The sequence below is a fragment of the Eubalaena glacialis genome, chromosome 2 (genome assembly GCF_028564815.1).
Source record: "Eubalaena glacialis isolate mEubGla1 chromosome 2, mEubGla1.1.hap2.+ XY, whole genome shotgun sequence".
Taxonomy (NCBI): Eukaryota; Metazoa; Chordata; class Mammalia; order Artiodactyla; family Balaenidae; genus Eubalaena; species Eubalaena glacialis.
The window spans coordinates 110,838,544-110,864,433 of record NC_083717.1 but is presented as its reverse complement, the minus strand read 5'-3'; the positions used below and the strand labels follow the sequence as shown (position 1 = coordinate 110,864,433).

The following is a 25,890-nucleotide window of genomic DNA, read 5'->3' as shown; positions in this document are numbered from 1 at the left end:
TAAAAATTTTTATCTTTAATATAGTAAAGAAATTATAGATTTTAACACTTTCAGATTTTTTTAAAATACAAGTGATTTATGATTATTAAACAAAGTCTTCATTCAGCTCTTTGGTTCCACGTGCCAACTTATAGATGAACTAGGTTCTGCCTGCCTGTAGTCTCAAAGTAGCTATAATTTTGTTTCTTAGTTTCTACTTTAGCCCCTGGGATTCTTTTTTTCTGGTTTTATGATCATAGTTATTTCCTCTTTCACCTGCTGTGCGCCAGGGTCATTATTAGCCACTGCCCCCTCCTGGGGAAGACGAGGAGTACAGCTGGTGAGAGCTGGGATCTGGGGTGAGCTCTGAGCCAGAGAGAAGGAAGAATCAGGGGCTGCCTCTAGGAGACAGTATCCAAATTGCATCTCAAGGCTACAAATAGGAATTATTCAAAGCGAGGACAGGGAATTCCTGGCTAATTCAGTGTAGTATTAGAACGAGTCAGACTTTGCCTTCCTGTCCCCCATTGACGTGCCTGTGGTAATGGAAATTCATGAGCATGAGGAAGACAAAGCGGAGCATACTAGCCTAGAAATATGTAATGGAGGATCTGCTAGTACCAGGGTCTGCTCTGCTGGGGTCAGCATTTGCTATAAGTGTGTGTGACTAAAAATTAACTGTGAGTAGGTACCTAAAGCACTTCTGCGAGGTGCTTTAGAGTTGTTGGAAAAGGACAATCCTTAGTCGGGATTGTGGGAAAGATTAAAATTACCCTTGACCACAAAATCCACCCTTTCGGAGGTGCAAAAGCTCTGCCATGCTCCCCTGTGCGTAGGAAACACACTGCAAAGTGAGTCTTTCTTGCCGTGGATTTTGGAAGCTAACTGTGCCTCTTTGCTTTCCAGCTGTGTCGACTCTACAAATTTATTGAGCAGAAGGGAGAGCTGCAAGATCTGACACCAACAATAAATTCATTAATAAAACAGAAAACGGGTGTTGCCCAGTTGGTGCAGTATGGCTTAAAGGATCTAGAGGAGGTTGTGGGACTGTTGAAGAAACTTGGCATAAAGTTACAGGTTTGGCAACTGTTTGATTCTGGCAGCACAGATTTGTAGCATTAATAATAGCACAAGGAGGAAATGGGTTTTATTTTGTAATTGCTAGTAAGTTTTATTTTTCCAGAAGAACGCTGCTTTCTACATTTTGGAACATTTGATATCTGGTAATAATTTTGGCTTGGATCAGAATTTCTTTGCAAGCATCACAATTCCTATTGTGCGGCAATCCTTATTACGTCAGCCTCAGAGAAGTGGTTATTCTTGAAGAGAACAGAGCTTCTCTTACTTGGCAGGCTATAGTTTAAACAGACCGTGTGCCAGATCTTACTGAATATTTTGTTTATACTAAATAGATTGTTCTGATGCCGATGATGGAAAATGGTGTCTTCAGCATTGCACATTCTAAATCTCGAGCCCCTGACACGTTTGTATGGCATTTCCCTTGACAGGTCTTGATCAATTTGGGCTTGGTTTACAAAGTGCAGCAGCACAGCGGAATCATCTTCCAGTTTGTGGCATTCATCAGACGGAGGCAAAGGGCTGTATCTGAAATCCTTGCAGCTGGTGGCAGATATGACCTGCTGGTGAGGGCTTGCCCTGTGTTTGTTGATTTGTTCTGACTTGATTTCATTTCCTCCTCGACTCGTTATTTTGAAATTTTTCAAAACCACAGAAAAATTGAACCACTGGTATAATTGAACACCTATATATATTTCACCTAGGAATAGAAATGTCTTGTGAACTACATTTGTAATGTTTTCAACTTTCATGTAAATAACTATAGGTTTACAGGATGTTGCAAAGATAGTACGGAGAGGTCTTGTATACATTTTACCCAGTTGCTTCCAAAAAGCTGGCATAACCATAATAAAATACCAAACCCAGGAAGTGGACATCCATACACTGTATGTGTCTAATTCTGTGCCATTTTTATCACATGTGTAGATTCCCATAACCACCACCACAACTGAGATACAGTACAAATGGAATATAGAACCTTTCCTCCCTCTGTGTCCCTTACCCCATCCCCCATTTGTAAGTGTCTTAAATATTTCCTCAGCATACATTGAGGTCCACATCAGACAGTGTTGCGCTTTTTGCTTCCAATGTCAAACTCTGAGGAACTCAAGAAAGTCTACTGTATTTACCCAAAATTTTTGGGTTGTGATGAGAAATCTGCTGTTATTTGAATTATTTTTCCCGTATAGGAAAGATGATTCTCACTCGATGCTTTTAAGATTTTTTTTTTTGTCTGTCTTAAGTTTGAAGTTTAATTATGATGTATCTTGGCATGACTTTCTTTGGATTTGTCTTGTTTTGGATTTTCTCAACTTCTTGAATCTATAGGTTTGTCTTTTGCTAATGTGGGTCCCCCACCAAGCCCCAGCAGGTATCAGAGAAGGCTAAATGGGGAGCCAGGATTTTCATATCTGCCTGGGGGCAGTGCCCCCCACGCCCCCACCAGCAGAGTCAGTGGAGGCCAGGATCCCCGACTTCTACCCGCACCCAAGCAGAAACAAGGTCCCCCTCCCTGCTGGGGTGGTGCCGGAGGAGGCTGAGTGGGAAGCTGGAACTTAGACCACTATCCAGCATAGTATCAGAGGAGAAGTGTTGCAGGCATTATTTCTTTTACAATTTTTTCAGCTTTACCTTCTTTTTTCTCTCCTTCTAGGACTCTGATGACACAAATGTTATGCTCCTGTGGTTCTGGGACATTCTGCTTTACAGTCTGTTTTCTCTGTTGTTTAGATTGATTTTTACCTTCAATTTCTCTGTTTCCACTGTTATCTGCATTTATGCTATTGGGCCAATCCAGTGAATTTTTTGTCTTCTGCTTCTTTGCTGAGACTTTCCATTTTTTTTATTTGTTTCGAGCCTATTTATAATGCTTGTTGTAGCATTTTTATGCTGGTCGCTTTAAAATCCTTGCCAGATAACTCCAACATCTATGTCATCTTGTTAGTGCCTGTTGATTTTCTCATTCACTTTGAGATCCTGGTTCCTGTTATGATACGTGATTTTCAGTTGTATTCTGGACATTTTGAGTCTTATGTTATGAGATTCTGGAACTTCCCTAGATCTTCTGGTTTAGGAGGCCTCCTCTGACACTGTACCGGGGCGGGGGCGGGGGGAGGCACTTTGCTGATGTCGGTTGGGGATGAAGATCCATGTTTCTCACTCAGCCTTCCTCTACATCCAGAGCGTGGGACGGGTGCCTTGTTACCACTTCCCACACGCCTCCACTGAGAGTATAGTGGAGGGGTGGAGGGATGGGGGAGTTGGCAGGTGGCCTTGCTACCGCTGGATAGTGGTGAAGGTTCAGCTTCCCACTCAGCCTCCTCCGGCACCACCCCAGAGGGGAGGAGGGCCTTGTTACTGCTTGGGTGTGGGTGGAAGTCGGGGATCCTAGGGGTCCTGGTCTCCACTGACACCGCTGGGGGAAGCACTACTCCCAGGCAGATACGAAAGCCCTGGCTCCCCATTTAGTTTTCTCAGATGCCGCCCTGCTGGGACTTGGCGGGGGCCTCCTTATATCTGGGAAAGGGTGAATGTGTTGGCCCTCACTCAGCCTTTGTGAGTGGGAGTGTCTGTGCTTTTGCTGTGATGTTTGACTGGAGCAGGGCAGATCTTGTCTAAAAGTTTTCTGTCTTGCTGGGTTGCCCCTTTCTGGGTCTTTTGACCAGAGACAGCAGGTTTTCCTTGGGGCTCTCTTGTTTGTTCTCCTTGGCATTTCTGGGTTGACAGTTTCTCCAGCACCCAGTCCAGAGTATATGAGGCAAAAGCCAAACCCAGGGAACTCACCACATGTCGTTCCTCAGATCCCATGGTCCCCGGTCAGCCTGCCATCTTCTCTCCACTTTCAGAGTTGTCTTATGTTTGTTTTATATGTAATGTCCAGGGGCTTTAGCTTAGCAGGAGGAATAGGGAGAAATGTACCTACCCATCTTGGTCTAGAACCTATGTATGCAACTTTAAATTGTCTAGTAACATAAAGTAAGTAAAAAGAAAAAGGTGGAATTAATTGTAATAATATATTTTATTTAACCCAATATATCCAAAATAATATGTAAGCATGTAATCAAAATTCTTTTAATTATTAAGGAATTATTTTACATTTTTTTCTACATCTTTATAATTAGCATTTATTTAACCCAGTATACCCAAAATACTATTTCAACGTGTAATCAAACATTTAAAAATTATTAAGGAGCTAATTTACTTCCATTCTGAGTCTTTGCAACCAGTATGTTTTACATATACAGCACATGTGAATTCGGATTAGACATTTCAAATGCTCAAGCCCCATGTGGTTAGTGGCTGCCAGATTGAACAGTGCAGAGCTAGATGCAACATTTATCAGCATTCATGAAGTGACATGTGTGCTTGCTCTTCTCTCTTGCTACACACACACACACTTTATTTTGTTGAACCCTTTGATAAGTTGCTGTTAGAGTGCAAATCATTGCTTTTCCTATAATCACACTTTCGTCTCCATTTCATAACCAGAGCTGTGTGTCTCTCTCCACAGATTCCCCTGTTTAGAGGACCACAGGCTCTGGGGCCAGTTCCTACTGCCATTGGGGTCAGCATAGCCATAGACAAGATAACTGCTGCTGTCCTCAACATGGAAGAACCTGTAAGTTCCAGCTTTGCTTTCCAGTGTGCTTTGAGATGTCTTTAATTTTGTAGTCATTCACATGGAGCCTCAGATGTGGTAGCTATAGACTGAGGTTTTGGGAGATTACCTTTGCCGTGAGAGACAAGCCTAAATCTTGGTGTGAGTACTTAGCCTCTGCTTTTAGCTGGGGGACCTTAGTCCACTAGCCTTACTCTCCTCATCTGTAATATGCTATGTAAATGTGAGATATTACACTTGTTAGCAGACTCATATCAAAGCCCTTTGTTCATAAATACTGCTGTACTCTACAAAGCTAGAAATGGTTTTTTCCCTATGTTTCAGGCAAGATTAGTTTTCCCAGAGAAAAAGAATGTCTTTCTGATGACTTAGAAATAATTTCAACTACCCTATCTTAAAAGACTAATATAAAAGTTTTTTGACTGTGTCTTTTTTTTAACCATGTCATTTGAAGCGAAGACTTTTGCATTTATGTAGCTGTACACAATTTTAAGATGCCTGTTTTCACATGAGCGCTGCCTCCTTGGCCTCACATACATGCCCACAGTCTCCCTCCTCTCAATGTAATCACTCTGTTTCTGATGCAGGTTACAGTAAGCTCTTGTGACCTCCTTGTTGTAAGTGTTGGCCAGATGTCCATGTCCAGGGCCATCAACCTAACCCAGAAACTCTGGTCAGCAGGAATCACAGCAGAAATCATGTATGACTGGTCACAGGTAATGAGACAAAAAGCACCTGTGAGTGGAGTGCACATAGTCATGGCTTCAATAGCAAATCATCCTCCACGGCTTTAGTTTCTACCAAACTCTTTATCTCTGTGGTTTCAGTTGCTTCCTCTATGAGTTTCTGATTGTTGCCGTAACAAATTACCATAAACTTAGTGGTCTAAAACAACACTTATTTATTATGTTACATTTCTGGAATTCAGAAGGCTGAAATCAGTTTCACTGGGTTAAAATCAAGGTGTCTGATAAGGCTGGTTCCTCCTGAAGGCTTTAGGAGGAGAATCCACTTCCTTGCCTTTTCCAGCTCCTAGAAGCCTCCTGCATTCCTGCTCATGGCCCCTTCCTCCATCTTCAAACTCAGCAGGGTAGCATCTTCTTTCCTCTCTACGCTATGCTTCTGTCCTTCCATCTCTAACTGACCCTCCTGTCTCCCTTTTACCAGGACCCTTGATTATACTGGGCCCATCCAGATAACCCAGGATAATCTCCCCATCTCAAGATCTTTAACTTTAATCAATCTGCAAAGTCCCTTTTACCATATAAGGTAACATAGTCACAGGTTCCCAGGGATTAGGATGTGGACATCTTTGTGGGGCCATTATCCAGCCTAGCACACTTCCCAAAGGCATTCAGTGTTTAGTGTATTTGTAGCTTTATATCTTCAGACCTCCCACAGCAGGCCTAACACTTGCTCTGGGTGTGGAGGTGAGGAAAATGGCACCACTGAGCACCTGCCTACCCTTTAGAAAGGGGGGCCTTTAGATGACTAACTTTTGTACAAGCAGATCACAGAAGGGGCTGCACTCCCAGGTGGTCCTCCGAGTTGTACACATGTTCACCCACACTCGTGGTGCCCCAGAGAGTGAAGATATGCCCAGGGAAACAGAACCCCACCTTCCCACCTGCTTCTTCCACATTACCTGCCAAGAGCTGCTGCTGTCCATTTTTGTGTGTGTTACGTAAAAATTGATATCAGAGGTATGCGGAGCAATAAATTATAGTCATTTGACAGAACAGTATCCTATGCCATTTGTTTACTTGTTTCATAAATTGTTAGAGAAGTGTTCTGTCCTAAAGTAAAATTATAAGCTCAGTAATGGTGACTTCAGCCCTGCACAGGGGCATCCCCTGCAGGCTTCTCTGCTCTGATGCTTCTTTGCTTTATGCTTCAGTTCTGCTTTTCACCTTCTACTATTTCTTTTGTTGCCTTTGCTTTCCCCAAAGGCCTTTTCACTCTGTGTGTGTGTGTGTGTGTGTGTGTGTAATTTTTGGCACCTTCTATCAAGATATGAAGCTTCTGAAAACCTCTTACTGTGTCCTGACCACGTTGAATGGCATGGCCCCTTAGAACAACAGTGAAAGCAAGGAAAGCAAAAGAAATCTTATTCCTCGTTTGAATTCTGTAGTCTTCTTGCTTAATATTTATATATTTAATATTTATATAAGCCCTGAAATCAGCATGTTTAGTTATTCACTTGGAGAATCCACTGAACACAGTGTTTTCATTCTCGTTAATTACTTGAAGCTGTTCTAGCTGCTCTGTGTTTATTTGTTTCAGTCCCAAGAGGAATTACAGGAGTACTGCAGACATCATGAAATCACCTATGTGGCCCTTGTCTCAGATAAAGAAGGAAACCATGTCAAGGTAAAGACCAGAGGAAATCTTTCACAATTCAACAGTCAGATTTCCCAAACAGTATTAACCGTGGAACACCCGACCTTCCCACTGAGGTCCTGCCCTTGGTTGTGGGGTGGAATTACATTATTTCATTCTCCTTTTGAATTGCTAGGCCTGTTTTTGGAGAACGTGTATAAAATAAGGAAGAGAGGATCTGAATCTAAACACTTTTCTTTGAACTCAAAAAAAATAAAAATTAAAAAACTATGGCTAGGTTTTTTCCCTACTTTTTCCCCCTTGTTCCCTTTGACCATCTAAGAAAATAATAATAATAACTATAGCTGATACCTGCTGGTTGGCATATCCTCTGGCTACTTCCTAACCAGTTCTACTATGTTGCATTTAAAAATGCTCATCCCACTACTGGGCATATACCCTGAGAAAACCATAATTCAAAAAGAGTCATGTGCCACAATGTTCATTGCAGCACTATTTACAATAGCCAGGACATGGAAGCAACCTAAGTGTCCATTGACAGATGAATGGATAAAGAAGATGTGGCACATATATACAATGGAATATTACTCAGCCATAAAAAGAAACGAAATTGAGTTGTTTGTAGTGAGGTGGATGGACCTAGAGTCTGTCATACAGAGGGAAGTCAGAAAGAAAAACAGATACCATGTGCTAACACATATATATGGAATCTAAAAAAAAAAAAAAGGTTCTGACGAATCTAGGGGCAGGACAGGAATAAAGACGCAGATGTAGAGAATGGACTTGAGGACACAGGGAGGGAGAAGGGTAAGCTGGGACGAAGTGAGAGAGTGGCATGGACATATATACACTACCAAATGTAAAATAGATAGCTAGTGGGAAGGAGCCACATAGCACAGGGAGATCAGCTTGGTGCTTTGTGACCACCTAGAGGGGTGGGATACGGAGGGTGGGAGGGAGATGCAAAAGGGAGGGGATATGGGGATATATGTATACATATAGCTGATTCACTTTGTTATACAGCAGAAGCTAACACACCATTATAAAGCAATTATACTCCAATAAAGATGTTAAAAAAAAAATACCCAACCAAAAATAAATAAATAAATAAAAGTGCTCATAAATATATCACCTCATAACCTTTATTTCTATTTTTAAAGGAAAAAAATCAACATATTTTCCCCTTGTTTTTCTCTTATAACGTCTTTGTCTGGTTTTTATAGCAGAGTGATGTTGGCTTCATAAATTAGTAGGATCTTCTGTTCTCTGGATAACTTTGTGTAGAATTGGCATTATTTCATCCTCAAATATTTGGTAGAGTTCCTCGAATATTTGGTAAAACCACAGGGGCCTAGATAAAGAGCTATCAGATTGCCTCTTTCTCCTTAAATGAGTTTTGGTAGTTTGTATCTTTCTCAGAATGTTTCCATTTCACCTAAATTGTCAGATATTCCCTTTCACTATCTGTAGGATCTATAGTGATATCCCCTCTTTCATTCCTGATATTGGTAATTTATGTCTTCCCTTTTTCTCCCCTGATCACTCTGGCTAGAGATTTATCAATTTTGTCTTTTCAGAAAACTAGCTTTTGATGTCATTGACTTTTCTCTATTTTTTGTTCATTCGTTTCCTATTTTATTGATTTCCATTCTTTTTTTTTTTTTCTTCAATCTGCTAAATTTGGATTTAGAGACAGTCACTAATTGAAGTTTGCTTTGTATCCACTCTGACAATCCTGCCTTTTAATTGAAGTGGTTAGACCATTAATATGAGGTGCAGTTATTGAAATGGTTGGGTTTAAATCTACCATTTTACTATTTGTTTTCTGTTTGTTCCAACTGTTCTTTTTTTCCATTTTTTTCTCTTTTCATGCCTTCTTTTTAGATTGAATAGCTTTTATTCCATTTTATCTCTACTATTGGTTTACTAACTATAACTCTTATTTTTGGTGGGATTTTTTTTAGAGACTTCTCTAGGGTTTATAGTATACATCTTTAACATATCACATTCTACCTTCAAAAATATTATATGCCTTCATATATTGTTGTAAGACCCTTAAAACAATATTTCCATTTCCCCTCTCTCATCCTTTGTGCTATTGTTGCCAATATTTTTCTACATATGTTATTAACTTCATAGTACATTGTAAGTATTTTGCTTTTAATTAGTCAGTTATCTTTTAAAGAGGTTTTAAAATAAGGGAGGAATGTCCTTTATATTTACCATTTCTAGAACTGTTTATTCCTTTGTGTTCAGCCAGATATTCTGATTTCATTTTCTTTATGCCTGAAGAATTTCCTAATATTTCTGATTAGTGCTGGTAGTGAATTCTCTCAACTGTTACTGGTCTGAGAAAGTCTTCATTTTACCTTCATTTTTGAGAGGTAATTTTTCTGTGTATAGAATTCACAATTTACATTTTTTTCTTTTTGCACTTTGAACACGGGTTTTATTGTTTTCTGACCTGATAGTTTAAAAGTCTGCTTTGATCTCTGTATATAATGTTTCTTTTTATTTTCTGGCACCTTTTTAAGATTTTCTTTTGTCACTGGTTTACTGCAATTTGAATATGACGTGCCTCAGTGTGATACTCTTTATGTTCTAATACTTGGTATTAGAACTGTAGATTTGAACTGTAGATTTATAGTTTTCATCAAATTTGGAAACTTTTCAGACATTATTTCTTCAAATATTGTTCTGTCCCTTTTCCTTCTGGGACTCTGATTACAGTATGTTAATCATTTGCTCTTGCCCCACACCTCATTGAGGCTCCATTTTTGGTGGGTTTTGTTTGTTTTTTCTCGCTCTCTATGCTTTATTCTGGATCATTCACTTATGTTTTCTGCAGTATCTTATCTGCTATTAATCCCATCCAGTGCATTTCTTATTTCAGATATTGTAGTTTTTTCATCTGTACAAGTTACATTTGTGTCTTTTTTTTTAAAATTAATTAATTTATTTATTATTTTTGGCTGTGTTGGGTCCTCGTTTCTGTGTGAGGGCTTTCTCTAGTTGTGGCAAGCGGGGGCCACTCTTCATCGCGGTGCGCGGGCCTCTCGCTATTGTGGCCTCTCTTGTTGCGGAGCATAGGCTCCAGACGCGCAGGCTCAGTAGTTGTGGCTCACGGGCCTAGTTGCTCCGTGGCATGTGGGATCTTCCCAGACCAGGGCTCGAACCCATGTCCCCTGCATTAGCAGGCAGATTCTCAACCACTGCGCCACCAGGGAAGCCCTGTGTCTTTTTTTTTTTTTAATGTCTTCCATTTCTTTCCTCATCATGGTTCTGGTTTCCTTTATATTCTTTATAAGATTTATAATAGTCATTTTTAATTCCATCATCTTGACATTTCTGGTCTGTTTCTGTCTATTGATGTTTCTCCTGGTTATGAGTTGTATTTTCCTTCTACTTTGTATGCCCAGTAATTTTTGGTTGGTTGTTGGACATTATGAATTTTACATTTTTTGGTGCTGGGTTTTCTTATGTTCCTGTAAATACTGTTGGACTCTGTTCTGGGATGTAGTTAAGATCCTTGGATTCTGTTTGACCCTTTCTAGGCTTGACTTTAAGTTTTGTTAGGGCAGGGCCTGGGCAGCCTTTAGTCTAGGTCTAATTTAGCCCCACTCCTAAGGCAGTGCCCTTTGGAGGATTCTGCCTGAGGCCCCATGTGTTATGAGGTTTCTCTGCTCTGGTAAGAACAAGATCTATTCCTGGCCCTGTGAATTTCAGAAATTATTATGCCTACTCATGTCTGCTGGTTGTTTCCCCAGCCTTGGATAGTTCCCTCTCACCCATGCACAGATCACTTCTCTTTCAAAGATGTGAGTGGACTTCTCTGCAGAGCTTCAGAAATCTTTCTTTCTCTGTGTGTAGCTCTCTCCTCTTCAGTCCTCTGCCCCACAGTTTCTGGCCATCGTGGCCTCCCTAAACTACAGTCTCCCCAGCTCGGCAAGACTCCTGGCCTCTGTTTAGCTTCCTCCTCCCTGCCCTGCCATCTGCAGACTTCCTCAGCACGGTAATCTGGGGCACTTGCAGACTCACTTTGTTTGTTTCCCTCCTCTCGGGATAACAGTCCTCCACTGTTGTCCAATGTCTGAAAAACATTGTTTATATATTTTGTCTGGTTTTCTAGTTGTTTAAGGCAGAAAGGCAGTTGTTACAGTAGTTACTTCTTCATGGGAAGATTTGTTAAGTCCCTACTACTAGTCTGCTTGTTAGTCACAAAATCATAAATGACCCTAAGTCCTACCGATCAAGCCCCTTCCAGAGCAGTGATTGTTCCTGTAATATTACCAATAGATGATCGTCTAGCCTCTGCTGGATAATTCCAGCATCGTAACCCACTGCTATAATGATTAGCAAATTTTAAAAACTTGAATCAGAATCTGCTTCCCCAAATTTACATTCACTGGTCCTAGTTCTGCCCTCCAGAATGGTCAAAATAGCAAGTCTAATTCTTCCTCCTTCTCTTACTACCATCACATAAATTTTAGGAGACCACTGCCATGCCACTTTAAGTGTCCTCTTTTCTGGTTTAAACATTCCAGTTACTTAAGCCATTCCTCATAATGTGATTTCCAAATCCTTGACCCTCCTAGTTAACCTCCTCTAGACACACTTAACTTTGGCAATGTCTGTCCTTAAATGTGATACTAGAGCTCTACAGAGTGCTCTAAGCATGTTCTGACTACATGAGGAGGGTCTGTGCCCTCCCTCAATCTAGATAACATATTTCTCCTAATACAGCCTACAAGCGGACTAACTTTAGCAACCCTGCAGTTCTTTTGGCTCATCCTGAATTTATCATCAGCTAAAACCCACTGGCCTTTTCACAGTCCTCACCATGTCTGACCAGCCTTCTACAATGAGGCTTGATGACAGGACTTCATATTTATCGCTGTTAAATGTGATGTTGTTCATTTTAGTACATTGTTCCAGCCCATCCAGCTCTTTTTTGACTCTTCTGCCTCTGTTAGTGGTGGGTCAATAGCATCATCTTCATATTTGAAGAGAAAGACACCACTTCATTCACCCACTTAGCAAGTGCATTATTAAGCATTCACAGTGTAGGAGGGATTGAATTTAGGGCCACCATGGATGCAGGGACATTTAAGCCACAGGCCCTGCTGTCAAGGCTCCTATAATCCAGCAGGGAACAGAAGACATTCATGCACGATTGTGAGCTCAAAAATGCTCAATGCCATGAGAGTCCAACAAGAAAGTTCTCTGAGGTTTCATCAGCCTGAGAGGTTACTACAGAGGTAGCAGGGAAGTCTTCAGAATGGAGGTGGGATTAATGCTGGACCCTCATGGATGGGCAGGATATAGGTACGTGCTAAAAAGGCCTTTTAAGCAAAGGAATAGCAATGGTAATGGTAGTTCTTTCAGTAGAATTGTCCCAAAGATAGAGGCAGGCCAGCAGAGAACTCTTCTGTTATTACCCTGATTAGTGAAGGGGTGAAGCATTTGGGGTGAAGCAGGATTGTGGAGGAGGGCACTTCAGCAGGAGAGAATGGTTCTAGCTAGATCAAGGAGAGCCAAAATGCCCAACCAAGGAATTTGGACTTGATTTAGCAGTTAGTGGGGGAGCCAGTGTATGTTTTTGGACAGAAGGGGACATCAGGGTGTATGTGAGAAAAATTCATCTGCAGGGATATGTAGCATGGAATGGAGTGAGGGAAAATTGGAGATGGGGTAGCTGAGGGCAGAATATCAGGCTATCCCAAGCCAAGGCAGGGTGTTGGCCATGGGAGTGAAGATGAAAAGATAGGCACTGTAAAAGTGGGATGACTGGACTAGGGTTTGGAAAGGAGGGGGCAAGCGGTTGTAGAAACCTTGGTGACTGACCCGAGGATGTTTAAGAGGGAAAATATGTGAAAGAATCAAATGAAATAGGAGCTGGTTCGTCTTGGCCTTTTTTTTTTTTTTTTTTTTTTTATTCTGTCATCTATAATAAGCTATTCTGATCTAGACCAGGGTTCCTCAGCAGCCACATTTTGACATTTGGGGCTAGATACTTCTTTTTGGGGCTCCTGTCTTGTGCATTGTAGGATGTTTAGCAGCATCCCTAGCGTCTACCCACTAGATGCCAGTAGCGCCCCCCTCAGCTGTCACAACCACAGGTGTCTCTAATCATTGCCAGATGTCCTGTGGGGAGCAAAATCACCCCTGGTTAAGAGCCATCAACCTAAACTGTTGACTTAGTAGACTTACTATAGTACTCTTCAGCCTGTTGGCTTCAGAAATGATGGATCTGTTTCATTCTTTTTAAGGTTAAGTCTTTTGAGAAGGAAAGGCAAACAGAGAAACGTGTGCTGGAGTCTGATCTCGTGGACCATGTTGTGCAGAAACTGAGGACTAAAGTCAGTGATGAGAGGACTATCAGGTAACTTAGTAAACAAAAGCCCAGAAAACCAGCTGCAACTGCCTATCTAGAATTACCATACATTTATTTTAAAAGTCAGTTTGATCCTTTTGGGAAATAAAGATGGGTCAGGATAACTTTTATTGAACCATTCTATTGCTTCTGAATAACTCAGCAGTTTAAGTATATGACCCCCTACGTAAGACTAGTCATAACTGACTTTCGTTTGTCCTTCATAACATGTCAAAAAAAATTTTATCATTTTGAAAAGCCTAAGGAACCAAAATCTATCTGCCATTATCTTATTTGGTCTGTTAATCAGTGAATTTCAGTAGTGTTTTGTCAGTGGTTTTGAAAGATCTAATATTCTGGGAAATTATAATATTCTAGGAAAAGATCTCACATACTCATCATAGGAATGCAAATTGGTTCAACTCTCTGGATAGGAATTTAACAAAGTTAAAAGCCTAAAAACTAAAACTTAAAAAAAAAAAATTGACCCAGCAATTCCACTTTAGGAATTTATAGTAAAATTATTCCATAGGGATATGTGCAAAGATGTCTATCAAGGCACTGTTTATAATAGCAGTTCTCAAACTTTTTGGTTTCAGAACCCCTTTATACCCTTAAAAATTATTTGAGGACCCCAAAGAGCTTTGTTTATGTGGATTATATCAATAATTTCTATGTTAGAAATTAAAATGTAAACATTTTAAAAACTTATTTTAAAATAACTAACTCATTACATGCAAACCTACATAACATTTTTTAATGGAAAATAACTGTTTTCCAAAACAAAATAAATGTAAGAAAGAGTGGCATTGTTTCACATTTTTGCAGATGTTGTTAATGCATTGTTTTACATTTTTGTAATCTCTAATGCTTTAGTAGAAGAAACTATATTGTCTTGTCTGTTTCTGCATTCAGTCTGTTGTGATATCACACATCCTGTAGTCTCTGGAAAAGTCCATCACACATTAATGAGAGGATAAGAATAAAAAGGATAGTTAACATTTTAGGATTATTGCGAAAATAGTTTTGACGTTGCAGATACCCTGTGAAAGGATCTCAGGGGCTTCCAGGGGTCTCCGGACCACACTTTGAGAATCTCACTTATAATATCACAATATTATAGAAGACTGTTCCAATTACAGTAAATACAGTGAAATACTGTGCAGCCTTTAAAAATGATTATTATGGTAAAGCTGAGTTTATTACAAGGAAGGATGTCCACAAATAAGATGTATGATATGATCCCATTTTTGTTTCAACCAAAATATATAGCCCATACATAGAAAAATGTGTGGAATGATGGACCAAATTTTTAAATTATAGTTATTTCTGGTTAGTGGGATAACAAGGGATCTTAATTTCCCTTAAGCTTTTCTATATATTTGTAACTCCTGTATTTATGCTCATAATCAGAAAATACAGTACTCTACTTTTTTTGGCTTATATCCGTGATTCTCAACCAGCAGCAGTTTTGCCCTTCAGGGGACATTTGGCCATGTTTGGAGACAGCATTTTTGGTTGTTAAACGGGAGGTGCTGCTGGTATCTAGCAGGGACCAGGGATGCTGTTAAACATCCTGTAGTGCAGAGGACTGACGCCCCCACCCCAACAAAGAGTTACCTGGCCCAAAATGTCAATAGTGCCAAGACAGAGAAATCCTGGCTTATATAAAATAAATGTTCCTGCTTGCTTCTCTGTCCCCGGCCCCTGACCCTGCCCATATGCACCTAGCTTGACTACATTCACCATCAAGCTTTTTCTAAGAGAATATAATATTCTTGAAGTCACTAGGTATTAGGATTAAGAATCCAAATCAAAGGCAGAGGTTTAGAAGGAAAAACAAAAAATAGTCAACTAATTAATAGTGACTATTAGTAATAGTACAGGCAAACATCATTAAGACGCTTAACAGGCCAGATGGGATTTAGTTTTAGCAGGGAAAGGTTTAAAATCTTTCCTCCATGTGAATGTTTATTTCCCTGTTTTCCCAAGATAGAGTGCTATTATGTCTCTCAAAGGCTATAAATTAATTCAGTCTTTGAAAGAACATCCATTCAACAGCTTTTGAAAGAATCTCATTTACTAAATGTTCTCCTGTGGGTGATCACCAAGGTTGCTGCCATAATGAAGGCGGGGCATTGCTAATGTTTCCTTGTATTGTGAGGGGAGCAGAAAGAACACCCATTATATTTCATTGAAATTAGCTTCTTACGTTGAGCCAGTACTTCACACCCAGCTGAATAAATCAGAATGTTGTCTCTAGAATGTTAATTTGAAGTGACAGCCTTGATAATTTTTATTTGCTCTGAACCAAAAGCATAATTAAGTACAAATTTTTTTGTTTTTGTTTTTCCTCCACTAATAACCAATATTTATTAAATATTTTTATATTTAGTAGAAAAAAGCCTCCCTCTAAGTATAGCTCACTGTAAATTATGTGTTGTTTTGTCTTAATGACTGTTTATTCTAATTGTTTTTGTTTGCTTGTTTTTAGAGAAGCTTCCGATAATCTTGCAGTACAAAATCTGAAGGGGTCATTTTCTAATGCTTCAGGTATAATTACTAATTGTAACCTAAACATAATAATGCTTGTGTGTGTGTGTGTGTGTGTGTGTGTGTGTATGTGTTTGCTCTAAACACTATGACTGTGGCTAACTCACTGCATCAGAAATATACTCTTAAAGTAACATATACACAGTTAGTTATACCAAATGGAATTTATCCCTTTGAAACCCACATTCTAGAAAATGATAAAACCACTGGGAGTTTGGTGACTCTTTTGGTCCTGATATATCTCTGTCTTATTTTTACAAGTGGTTTAATCTTCTTTTGATTCAGTTTATTATATAGGTCAAATGTGGATACATTTTCCCCATATGGAAGATTGAAGAAAAGCATTTTGAAATGCCTTGGAGAAAGACACTATATACATTTGTTTTCATGAAAGCCGAGAGGGAACAGTGGTGATAGTTACGCCTTTAGTTTCACCACATCCGTCAACCTGACTGAAAAAGAAATGTCCCAGTGAAGTCCACGAGAAGACATACTTGGCTTCTAACAGAATTGGGTCTTCTGGGTTCATTTCTGTTAGCAGACTTTGTGCCACCATCAGATTTCAAATGCTTTGAGGAATTTAAAGAAGTATTAGAGTTTGGGAAATACAGTTTGATTTTTTTCTTAGGTTCATGAGGTTTGGCTCATACTGCCTCTCTATGCCTTTGTCACCTCCCACCTGAGGAGAGAAGGCTGGTGATCTTGACAGAAGTATCAGAACTGCTGGGGGTTGGGTGGGGTTCTGGACTCCTTCTGGTCAAGTGCAGGCAGTTGCAAGATAGAACACAAAGCTCAGACACAATCCAGTCCATAGAATCACTCCCGAGTGGATTCTAATCATCTCCGCCGTCTCTGTGGTGTGTTATAGAAAGTGGGACCAGATGAGGCCATAACAGCTAAAACTCTCTGTTTCAGGTTTGTTTGAAATCCATGGAACAACAGTTGTTCCCATTGTGAGCGTGGTAGCCCCAGAGAAGCTGTCAGCCAGTGCTAGGAGGCGGTATGAAACTCAGGTATATGGTCAGCGTTTCCTTGGCTTTCTAATGTGAGCTACAAAGGAGGAAGAGAACAGAAGAGGAAAAGAAACAGTTTCCTGGAAATGTTTTTCTTCCCACTTCCTGAACTTGGTGACTTCTGAAAATTCCATCAACACAAAGCATCTCTGGTGCCAGGATTCTGCCCCATTTGTCCTCCAAAGAGGCGTCAGTGTACACTGTGGGCACCTAGATGCAGCTGTTGTCAGAATTACTGGATCCAAACAAAAACTTTCTGATCCGGCTCTAATAGCAGATGGGGTTTGTTTGGTTTTGTTGTAAATAACAAAGCAGAAGAGATCTACCACAAGACTTAGGGCAGGTTTCTCACTGCATACATGTTTTTGATATCTGCTCTTTGCCTGATTCTGTGCTAAGTGCCAGGTAAAATAGAAAAGACGTGACAGGGCCCCAGTCCTTGAAGAGTTTATAACCTCCGAAGCATATGTATTATATAGTTGGAAAATAGAAGGAAATCAGTAATAGGATGCTGAATTAATAAGTACACTGAATGAGTGTCAGAGTGTGCTACAGACATGGGGGAGAGACAAAGATCAGTGTTTGCATGGATCAAGAAAGGCTTCGTGGAGGTGATCCCGGAAGGATTTAAATAGGCGGGGAGGGAAGGTGAGGGTGTTCCAAATGGGAGGGACGGTGGGAAGGGAAGAGCAGGACAAGGCTAATGAGCACGGGTGGCACACTGGCCTCATCTGGGAAGAGGGTATGAAGAGAGCAGTCATTATCTGGGAATGTAATTAGATTGAAATACAAAAGATCACGTTACCCCATTTTGTTAGCTTTCCTGGCTGTTTCTCAGGATGTTGGGTAGAAACTTGTTTTTCCTATCTTTCTACCATATTTAAGTTCCACGTTCTCATTGCTGTCACTGTCCCCTTTTTCTAAATTTAGCTTAATACTAAAATCTCCCTGCTTCCACATGCACTATTTCACAGTACTGAGCTTTTATTAGGTTCGTTTCAAAATTATAAAGAAATAAGCAGCTAGATGGATGAGTAAGCAAATGATCAAGATAGACTATAAAAATCTCATTTCCCCTGAGATTATAATAGGTTAGACACTCATCTTACTGAGGTGGATTAAGAGCAAGTCCTTATATAATATTTGGGATCCCTTCTAGGCTTTGGTTTGTCACCTGTGATTGTTTCCTAGAATAAGAAATGAAATGGCAAGAAAGATGGCTTGGTTTGACAGGTTCTGAATTCTAACACGCTTTCTTCTTGTTAGGTACAAACCCGACTTCAGACCTCCCTTGCTAACTTGCATCAGAAAAGCAGTGAAATTGAAATTTTGGCTGTAAGTCACTTTCTTTAACTTTTTGAGGATGGCTTTTGTCTGTACTGTCAAAGTAGTTTCCTCAGAGGTCAGGGCTTTTTTTTTGCTCAGTGTTAGCAGCATTGGGATGCAGGCCCGTTTCTCCTAGTTTCTTCCTCTGAAAGATTGGGGGGAAGGGGACTGAACACGAAAATCATCATTTTTCTAAATGTTTCAGGCCTTCGCAGATAGCAGTGTCAAACCTTTGGGGTGTGATGTGTGGGGCCTGGGAGTATTAGTTCACCAGTGCTGAGATCGCATCACTGCCCAGTTCAATAAGCACGGGAGCATCCCATTCATGTTGCTCCATCCAAAGTGACACCATAGGCACAAGTCAGTATGTGCTGCCTAGGTTCCCTGACATGACGTACATTTTTGTGTATCAACAGGTGGATCTACCCAAAGAAACAATCTTACAGTTTCTATCATTAGAGGTAAGCAAGATGAACTCTTCTGCATTATGGCCTTTAAAATCCCAAAGCTGTTGAGTTACCAAAAGAAAGTTGAAAATGGCATTATTTTCTTAGTGATATTAGGTATTTTTCTGGCAGTTCCAGGAATTTGGTAACATTGTTCCTTTTATGTGACATATGTATTTATTACTAAATCAAATTTTGAGGGAATCACACTTTTCTAGTGACTTTCTTTTAAATTTCAGAGATGATTTTAACAAACATCTAGTGCTTTTACTGTGTGTCAGGCTCTGGCAGGCCTTGTTCTAAGCACTTTACAAATATTAACTCATTTAATCACAACAGCCCCAAGGGATACATACGTTACCTTCTTACAGATCCCCATTTTACAGACAAATGGAATCATTTTACATTTTATGGAGAATGGGAGGCAGACAGGTTAGATATCTTACTCAAATTCACCTAACTAGGAAGTTGCAGAGCCAGGATATGAACTTAGGCAGACTAGTAGAATCTATGTTCTTACCCACTATACTATGCCGCTTCTACAAACCTTCATTCCAACTAGGGAAGCTCATTTGCAGAACTAGAACTACATGGAAGATCTTTTCATAAAAATTAAATTTAGGTCCTTTTTCATATGCTTTTTTTTTTAACAGGTACATACCCTTATTATCGAATAGCCTAATTGAACTTCAAAAAAATGTAAATACTTACCTTTGCTATAAGAATGTTCAACTGTAAGAATAACTACAGGTGATTTCTGCAACGTTATACCAAAGAATGCTTTTGTCTATCCAGAGTGTTTAGTCACAGATTAAGTTAGATGAAAAATGAACTTTGCCCCAGAGCTAACAATCTCATACTACATTTTGGTTTTTTTTTTAAAAGGTTATTCTCCATTTATATAAAATATTGGCTGTATTCCCTGTGCTGTACAATATATCCTTGTAGCTTCTTTTATAAGCTGACTTCCCCCTTCCCTGTTTCCCCTCACCACTAGTATTCTGTTGTCTGGTAAATAAGCATATACTGGGAATTTAGTGCTTTATGAGCCACTCAAATGGCTGTATATCAGAGGTGGTATCTCCATTTCACAGAAAGTCAACAGTTGGCAGAAATAACTGGTATAGTCACATGAGCACACTGGGGCTGCAGCATTGTTAGTCAGGATCTAGTAAACTGGTCTTGTAAAGAAACTCGATGCTTCAAAGGAAGAACCCTAGCAGTCTCCCCATTAGTTCTCTCTCCCTGTAACTGATCTCTTCAGTATACTTAAAGGGGGGAATGGCATTGACATTCCATCAGTCACCCAGAAAAAACCAGTTTTAATAAGACTTAACAGATACTAGGGTTTATCTATTTTTTTCCTAGTGGGACGCTGATGAACAGGCATTTAACACAACTGTGAAGCAGCTGCTGTCACGCCTGCCAAAGCAAAGATACCTCAAATTAGTCTGTGATGAAATTTATAACATCAAAGTAGAAAAAAAGTAAGTTATCACTTAGGCATTGCAGGTTTCAACATGGGTTAAAACTCAAAGAGGGTTTTTTTGTTTTTTTCGGTCTTTTTCCCAAGGAGGGGTTTTAAAGTGACTGACAAATATCTTATTGTCATGTTGAGGTCAGATGGCTAATAAGCTGCTACATTAGAACTGCAACTGGTAATCAGGACTGTGAATCACAGTCATGATCTTGTCAATAACAAAACGCAGTGGTCCCAGTAGCAGCTATCCCAGTTATAATTTTTTTTTTAATTACTCATTTTCTGAAGGGTTTTTTTTTTTCTTTTTTTACAATTACGAATGGGTATGAGTTTTTTCAAATGCTTTTTCTGCACCAGTTATAATTTTTAATCACCCAGGTAACTCCTAGAAACATTTAAATGAACGAAAACAAGTGTGACTACTTTGTTTTATGTCCCCTTGCCAGTTGTTCATGTTATCATCCACTTAAAAGGAAACAACAAAGCCTGTGAGGTGAATGGTGGGCTCCTTGTGTAGACCCTTATACTGTCTAAACTGGACCCTTGCCAGTCACAGCTTCTGTAAAACTTATGTAATGTTTTTAGTGACTGGCCTTCCATATTGTTGTTGATTACACAAAACTCCTACGGTTAAGTGTTCTAAAAATAATTTATCAACTCTGTTCTCTACCATTATACTGATCCTGTCTTCTCCCTTCTTTTGCAGGGTGTCTGTGCTATTCCTGTATAGCTACAGAGATGACTACTACAGAATCTTATTTTAATCCTAAAGAACGATCATTACATTGTTCAAACAGACAGGAGCTTATACTATAAAATGTTGTACATTCACTGTAATTTTAAATTAGCTTTACGTTCTAAGAAGCTGTCCTACAGAGTTGAGCTTTGTAGGTTTTTCATGTGTAATATATTATAAATAAATTTATCTTTTGAATATAATAAATGTTTTCATATATCTCTTGCTTTTTAGTTGCAAATCTATTAGCACTAAAGGTTTTGTGGAGCTAGAACACAAGAAAACAGCCTTGTTCTTCTCAGCCCTATATACTGGAGCACATGAAAATGTCCAAAATAAAGGGCATAAAGAAATCAAATATCATCATTAACTTGGAATCTTTATTCTTGATGATTTTGTAATAGGCTTATCCTTAGTTTGGTTAAGCAAACTCTCATTTGGCTATGAGAACTCACTCATTCAAATTTGCTAAAGGAACTATGATGATAAAATTATACAGCCAAGTTGGGAAAAATACCCATGAAATAACACAACTTTTTATAAAATTGTCAGGTTTCAATTCCAGTAACTCATAAGACAGGGCTTAAAGCCTATTCATAATCAGTCATTCCAGAATGAGGCGCTATTGCCAGAAACTTCTTATGGGATGGGAAAAGGAATAAAAGATGGTCAGTACTGATAAATACAAGTTTAATGATACAGTGCTCTTCACAGACGGCTACAGAGACTGTAAACTATTATCCAGAAACATACAACCACACAACACAGACCACTTAGCCAGATATAAAATAAACTGGCTTCTTGTAACTACCCTGTAAACACTGCAGCCCTTCTTCCATCCAAAAATGACCCTAATCTCACATGAAAACAGTTATTGTAGGGGAATCAGAAACCCAGCTTTGTGGCCAAAAGGAAAAACCAAAGGAAAAATAGCAATTCAGTGGTTAACTGGTGAATGCGGGAAGCTGGTGCCCTTCACTGCGCTGCTTTGCTCTTCTTACTCTTGCTCTTTTTGTCCCTCTTCTTCAGCCCATCCATGTTAGCTCTCAGTAGGTTTGAGTAAGCCTAAAAGACAAAGAGCATGACCTTAGTGGGAAGAGTTGCACATTGGTGGAGCATCTGCTGTGCTTCCATAATGGATTTAGGGTAGCCAAAATCAGAAAGCCTATCTGATAAAGCATATAATACCATGGGGATACTTGTATCCTAAGGAAAATGGTGTAAGGAAAACACCCTCACGTCATAGCAGCTTCTGCAACACCCACTAGTGAGTTGCACGTTTTTTACTTCTTTTTTAAGCAAAAATGGAAAACTACAGGCAACTTCTTATTCAGCTATGCTATACATAGAGCATATCTGAAGCCTAAGACAACAAAATCTAGCTAAAAAAGACTATCAGCGTTGAAAGTAGACTTCACAGCCTGGCAGCTTTTACTTGTAAACTACTGGTAAGACATCACAGGAGAGCAGTGAACCTAAATAGCAATCTTAGGCCAGTGTTAATTATTATGCTGACTCTTGCCCTGAGAAATGAGACGCAGAGAACACCAGACACTCACCATCTGAAACTTATTCACTTCTTTGGAGCTCACCTGGAAAAGATTGGGGAAAAGGTCACCCCTGTTATCCACATAGGAATCATCTGCCTCACCCAATAACAACTCAAAAGCCTCGTGAAGACAACATCCTAATCTTTAAAAATATTTCTTCCCAATTGCAGGGGTCATAATACACTAAAAGCTATTTTTCTACTCCACTTTGCTCTGCCTGAGGAACAAGCAAAGTAGCTCTGCACTTTGAGAATTGTACCAAGATGGGAAAGAGGCAGAAGTGGGCTCCTTAAGAAGCTATGCTTCTTGCCTCTGTTGAAATCTCTTACACACATGGCACTGACTTTTTCTCAGGGTTCTGAGAGACGTCAAAGGATTTAATCTTTTGTGCAAGATACTTTTAAATTACTCCCTCCCCATCTTATTTTAAACCTACCATTAATTCAGGCGCATTTAAGCAAAATGCAAGCTACCACAACAAAAGAAATTCTACCTCTGAAGACTCCTTAGTTTTCCGTATTTCATGACACCCAACTTTATTTTTAAAAGCCACATAAGCTTGCTTTACTGTAAAAGTCTTCTCAAGATAACTGGTAATGGGAGACATCAACTAATTACGGCATACATTCTCATGAATATCCTATGCTGATGTGATTAGAGGGCAGTCTGGTTCTGCCCCAGCAGAATAAAGAAGTATTCATTTGGAATCCAAGCAGTCTCTTGCTTTGCCATATTCAACCTCCACTTTGAAAGGGAATAATACTAGGACTCTTGACTAAATCATATGCTCTCAAATACAAAGCCTAATATAATACATGTTTGGTACATGAACCACAAAGATAAGTGAACAATCAGCTTAAAAGTAAAAGCATCTGATACCAAGAAACTGTTCACTGAAGGCCCAGCACAGTAAAGGAATAAGGAATCAAATATGCCAACTGCTCCTTACCGTGCTACTCTGAGTAAGGACCAATATGCTAATTTTATTTCTAACAAGTGTTTGGCTTCTACCTTCTTCGTTTTAATTTTGCTTTTGGGTTTTCTATTACTAAGGTAATAAAAGAAGACCCTGATCCCAAAACAGATGGGGAGCTACACACTAGGCTTTATTTAATAACTTAAAAAAAAAAAAAAAAAAAAAACTGGTTCAGATATACCCCTCAAGTTAAATTCAAGTCTTTAAACTCCAAAATTAAGAGTATTAGGAATCCAACTCACCACAGTGCTGATCTTCTTTTTCCCGTCAGTAGCTCTTAACAGACACTTGTTGTCTGAGGGCTCAAAGCCCTCCACAGAACCCTTCCTTGGAATGGGTTTAGTTCGACCATCATCTGCATGAAAAATACATCCTGGTGAACACAGCCACAGACGTGGTTAACAGGTAGACGAAGAGTTAAAAAGTAGGAGAAAGATTCCAAGAGGATACCTAATCCACCTCCACTGATCTAGTTCTGTTAACCACATTATCTGCTATTACGCCTTGCCCACACTTTGGGAACCTACTTGCCACTTCCACGATGGGAACACTGTAATATCAAAGCAGACTAAATCTCACCAATCACGGCGCGGTTGGGGATCCTTGACAAAAATACGAGCCCTGACATGCTTGGGGCCCACTGGAACCGGAACTGACTTAGGTGGCTAAGTGCTGGGGGCCGCACCAGCCACAATCCCCAATACTCTCCGGCCCCTCAGCCCTGAATGTGCCAGTACCAGGTGGAGGAAAGTACGGGAAGGCGGGGATGCGCGGCAGACAGACTCTGCCTGTGGCTCCCAGTCACTGGGCACCCGGGCCGAGGCATCGCTCGGCCTCCCAGCTCCCTTCCGGCCTTGCTGCATCCACAGCTGCTTACACTTCTTCAGGGTGATGAACACGCTGCCCGACAACCGGCACTTCTGGAAGAGCCTGGTCAGCTCCGTCAGGAACTGGAACACAAGAAGCCCGACCCCGTTAGGCAACTCCAAACCCCCACCCCGCCCCCCGCCTCGTCAAGCCCCAGTCCCTCCCGCAGAAGGAGACAGAGGTCCCGAGCTAAGCCCCAAACAGTATCGGTCCCTCAGCCGGCCAGCTCTGGCTATACCTGCTCACTCTCCAGCAGCACCATCCTAGCGCTGCTGGCTCCGCTCCGTCAGCATAAGCCCCAAGCCGTTGCAGCCGGAAGTTGCAGCCGGAAGTTTCACCCGGGCTGCGCGGGACTTCCGCTATTAGGTTTCAGCTCTCTTCCACCCAATCCCTGCTTCCGCCCTCTGCCCGCCCGCCCCGCCCCGCGCCTGCGCTCTGGGGCGCCCCCTCCAGTCCCGGGAAGGCAACGACCCCGAGGACCTTGGGCTGTGCGCAGTTTCATAGACAAGCAAATACTCTCACCCAAGCAGTGGGAGAGAGTGAGAGAGCACCGGAAGGATCTGATGGAAACCTATAGTTGTGTATATTCAGCTGTACTGTTGTTCCGTGCTTCAATTTCCTCAACCTATAATAATAGTATCCACTTCACTGTGTGGTTGTGAAGAGGAAATGAACTTATATTAAACACCTACAACAGTGTCTGGCTCATAGAGGGTGCTCCATAACGTTAGCTGTTTTCATTACCACTGTCATTGTAATAAGTTCCCATGGCGGGAACTCTCCATGAGTTCCCTCTGAACTCTCCCTCTTCTCTGACCAGGCTGGGTGGCCCCCGCTCTAGTAAGAGGGCCTGGAGCCAGGTCTCAGTTTCACCTCTGGGTTCAGTCTGGAGACCTGGGGTGTAGGCCCTGCTCTGCCAGTAGCCAACTTGAACCCTAGGTCTTGGAAAAGTCAAGCATGAAATCATGCAATGGTTTTCACTGAGGGTCTCTTAGCCTATGCCAGGCACTGTTGTAGGAGAGGGGGCTACAGCAGGATACAAGTTTCTGGTTTCCTGAAACTTGGGTTAAAGGAGTAGTGAGGAAATAAACAGTCAACTAGTAAATATAGCTTCAGATAAAGAGTGCTGTGCGGACAACTAAACAGGATGATACAAATGAGAGTGACAGGGGGACTACTTTAGGTTGGGGTCAGGGAAATCCCTCTGAAGAGGAGAACTTTGAGCTGAAAGCTAAAGGGACTAGCCATTCAAATATCTGGGGACAGAGTGTTCCAGACACAGGGAATGGCTAGAACAAGGGCCCCAATGGGGAAACAAGTTGCCCGATGTCCACAAGCCTTGGGGGGTGGGGTGGAGGCAGCATGTGGAAGGAGGGGTGAAGGAGTATGGAGAGCTTGGAGAGGTATCCACTGACCAGCTCATATAGGGCCGACGGCCCTGGTAAATTTGGATTTTGTTTCAAATACAAAGAAAAGCTTCTTGGTAAGGAAGTTTTAAACAGAACGGTGACAATCCAATTTAGCTTTTTTAGAGATCCTCAGTCTGTGGTGTAGA

The 25,890-nt window shown here is 40.6% G+C and overlaps 2 protein-coding genes across 4 annotated transcripts in view; one reads left to right on the top strand and one right to left on the bottom strand.

Moving 5' to 3' along the window:
* The window catches only part of EIF2AK4 (eukaryotic translation initiation factor 2 alpha kinase 4), a 107,013-nt gene extending 85,913 nt beyond the window's left edge, over positions 1–21,100 (top strand). The window contains exons 28-39 of one of the 2 annotated variants that reach the window (XM_061180527.1): positions 886–1,056; positions 1,488–1,622; positions 4,568–4,675; positions 5,263–5,391; positions 6,959–7,045; positions 13,285–13,397; positions 15,883–15,941; positions 16,857–16,954; positions 18,221–18,289; positions 18,697–18,741; positions 20,095–20,213; positions 20,913–21,100. In XM_061180527.1, coding sequence (XP_061036510.1) covers positions 886–1,056; positions 1,488–1,622; positions 4,568–4,675; positions 5,263–5,391; positions 6,959–7,045; positions 13,285–13,397; positions 15,883–15,941; positions 16,857–16,954; positions 18,221–18,289; positions 18,697–18,741; positions 20,095–20,213; positions 20,913–20,970 — 1,191 coding nt within the window. In that variant the 3' untranslated portion in view covers positions 20,971–21,100. The other variant, XM_061180528.1, reaches the window with a different exon arrangement.
* Positions 21,101–21,336: 236 nt separating this feature from the next.
* SRP14 (signal recognition particle 14) lies at positions 21,337–24,706 on the bottom strand. Of its 2 annotated transcripts, XM_061182256.1 has the most exons (5): positions 24,574–24,706; positions 24,346–24,418; positions 23,711–23,823; positions 22,502–22,534; positions 21,341–22,007 (listed from the first exon to the last, which is right to left on the bottom strand). In XM_061182256.1, the coding sequence occupies exons 1-5, from the start codon at positions 24,595–24,597 to the stop codon at positions 21,918–21,920; spliced, it is 333 nt and encodes a 110-aa protein (XP_061038239.1). In that variant the 5' UTR covers positions 24,598–24,706; the 3' UTR covers positions 21,341–21,917. The 2 variants fall into 2 exon arrangements, with proteins under 2 accessions (XP_061038240.1, XP_061038239.1); XM_061182257.1 differs by lacking the exons at positions 24,346–24,418; positions 24,574–24,706 and adding an exon at positions 24,048–24,134 and having other exon boundaries at positions 21,337–22,007; positions 23,711–23,841.
* Between the last annotated feature and the right edge of the window lie 1,184 nt (positions 24,707–25,890).

Coding starts and splice junctions, on each gene's coding strand:
- SRP14 (XM_061182256.1), bottom strand. CDS start 24,597: ATGGTGCTGCTGGAGAGTGAGCAG. Junction 24,419..24,573: donor TGCTGCTGGAGAGTGAGCAG/GTATAGCCAGAG, acceptor CTTGTGTTCCAG/TTCCTGACGGAGCTGACCAG. Junction 23,824..24,345: donor GTTCATCACCCTGAAGAAGT/GTAAGCAGCTGT, acceptor TTTTTCATGCAG/ATGATGGTCGAACTAAACCC.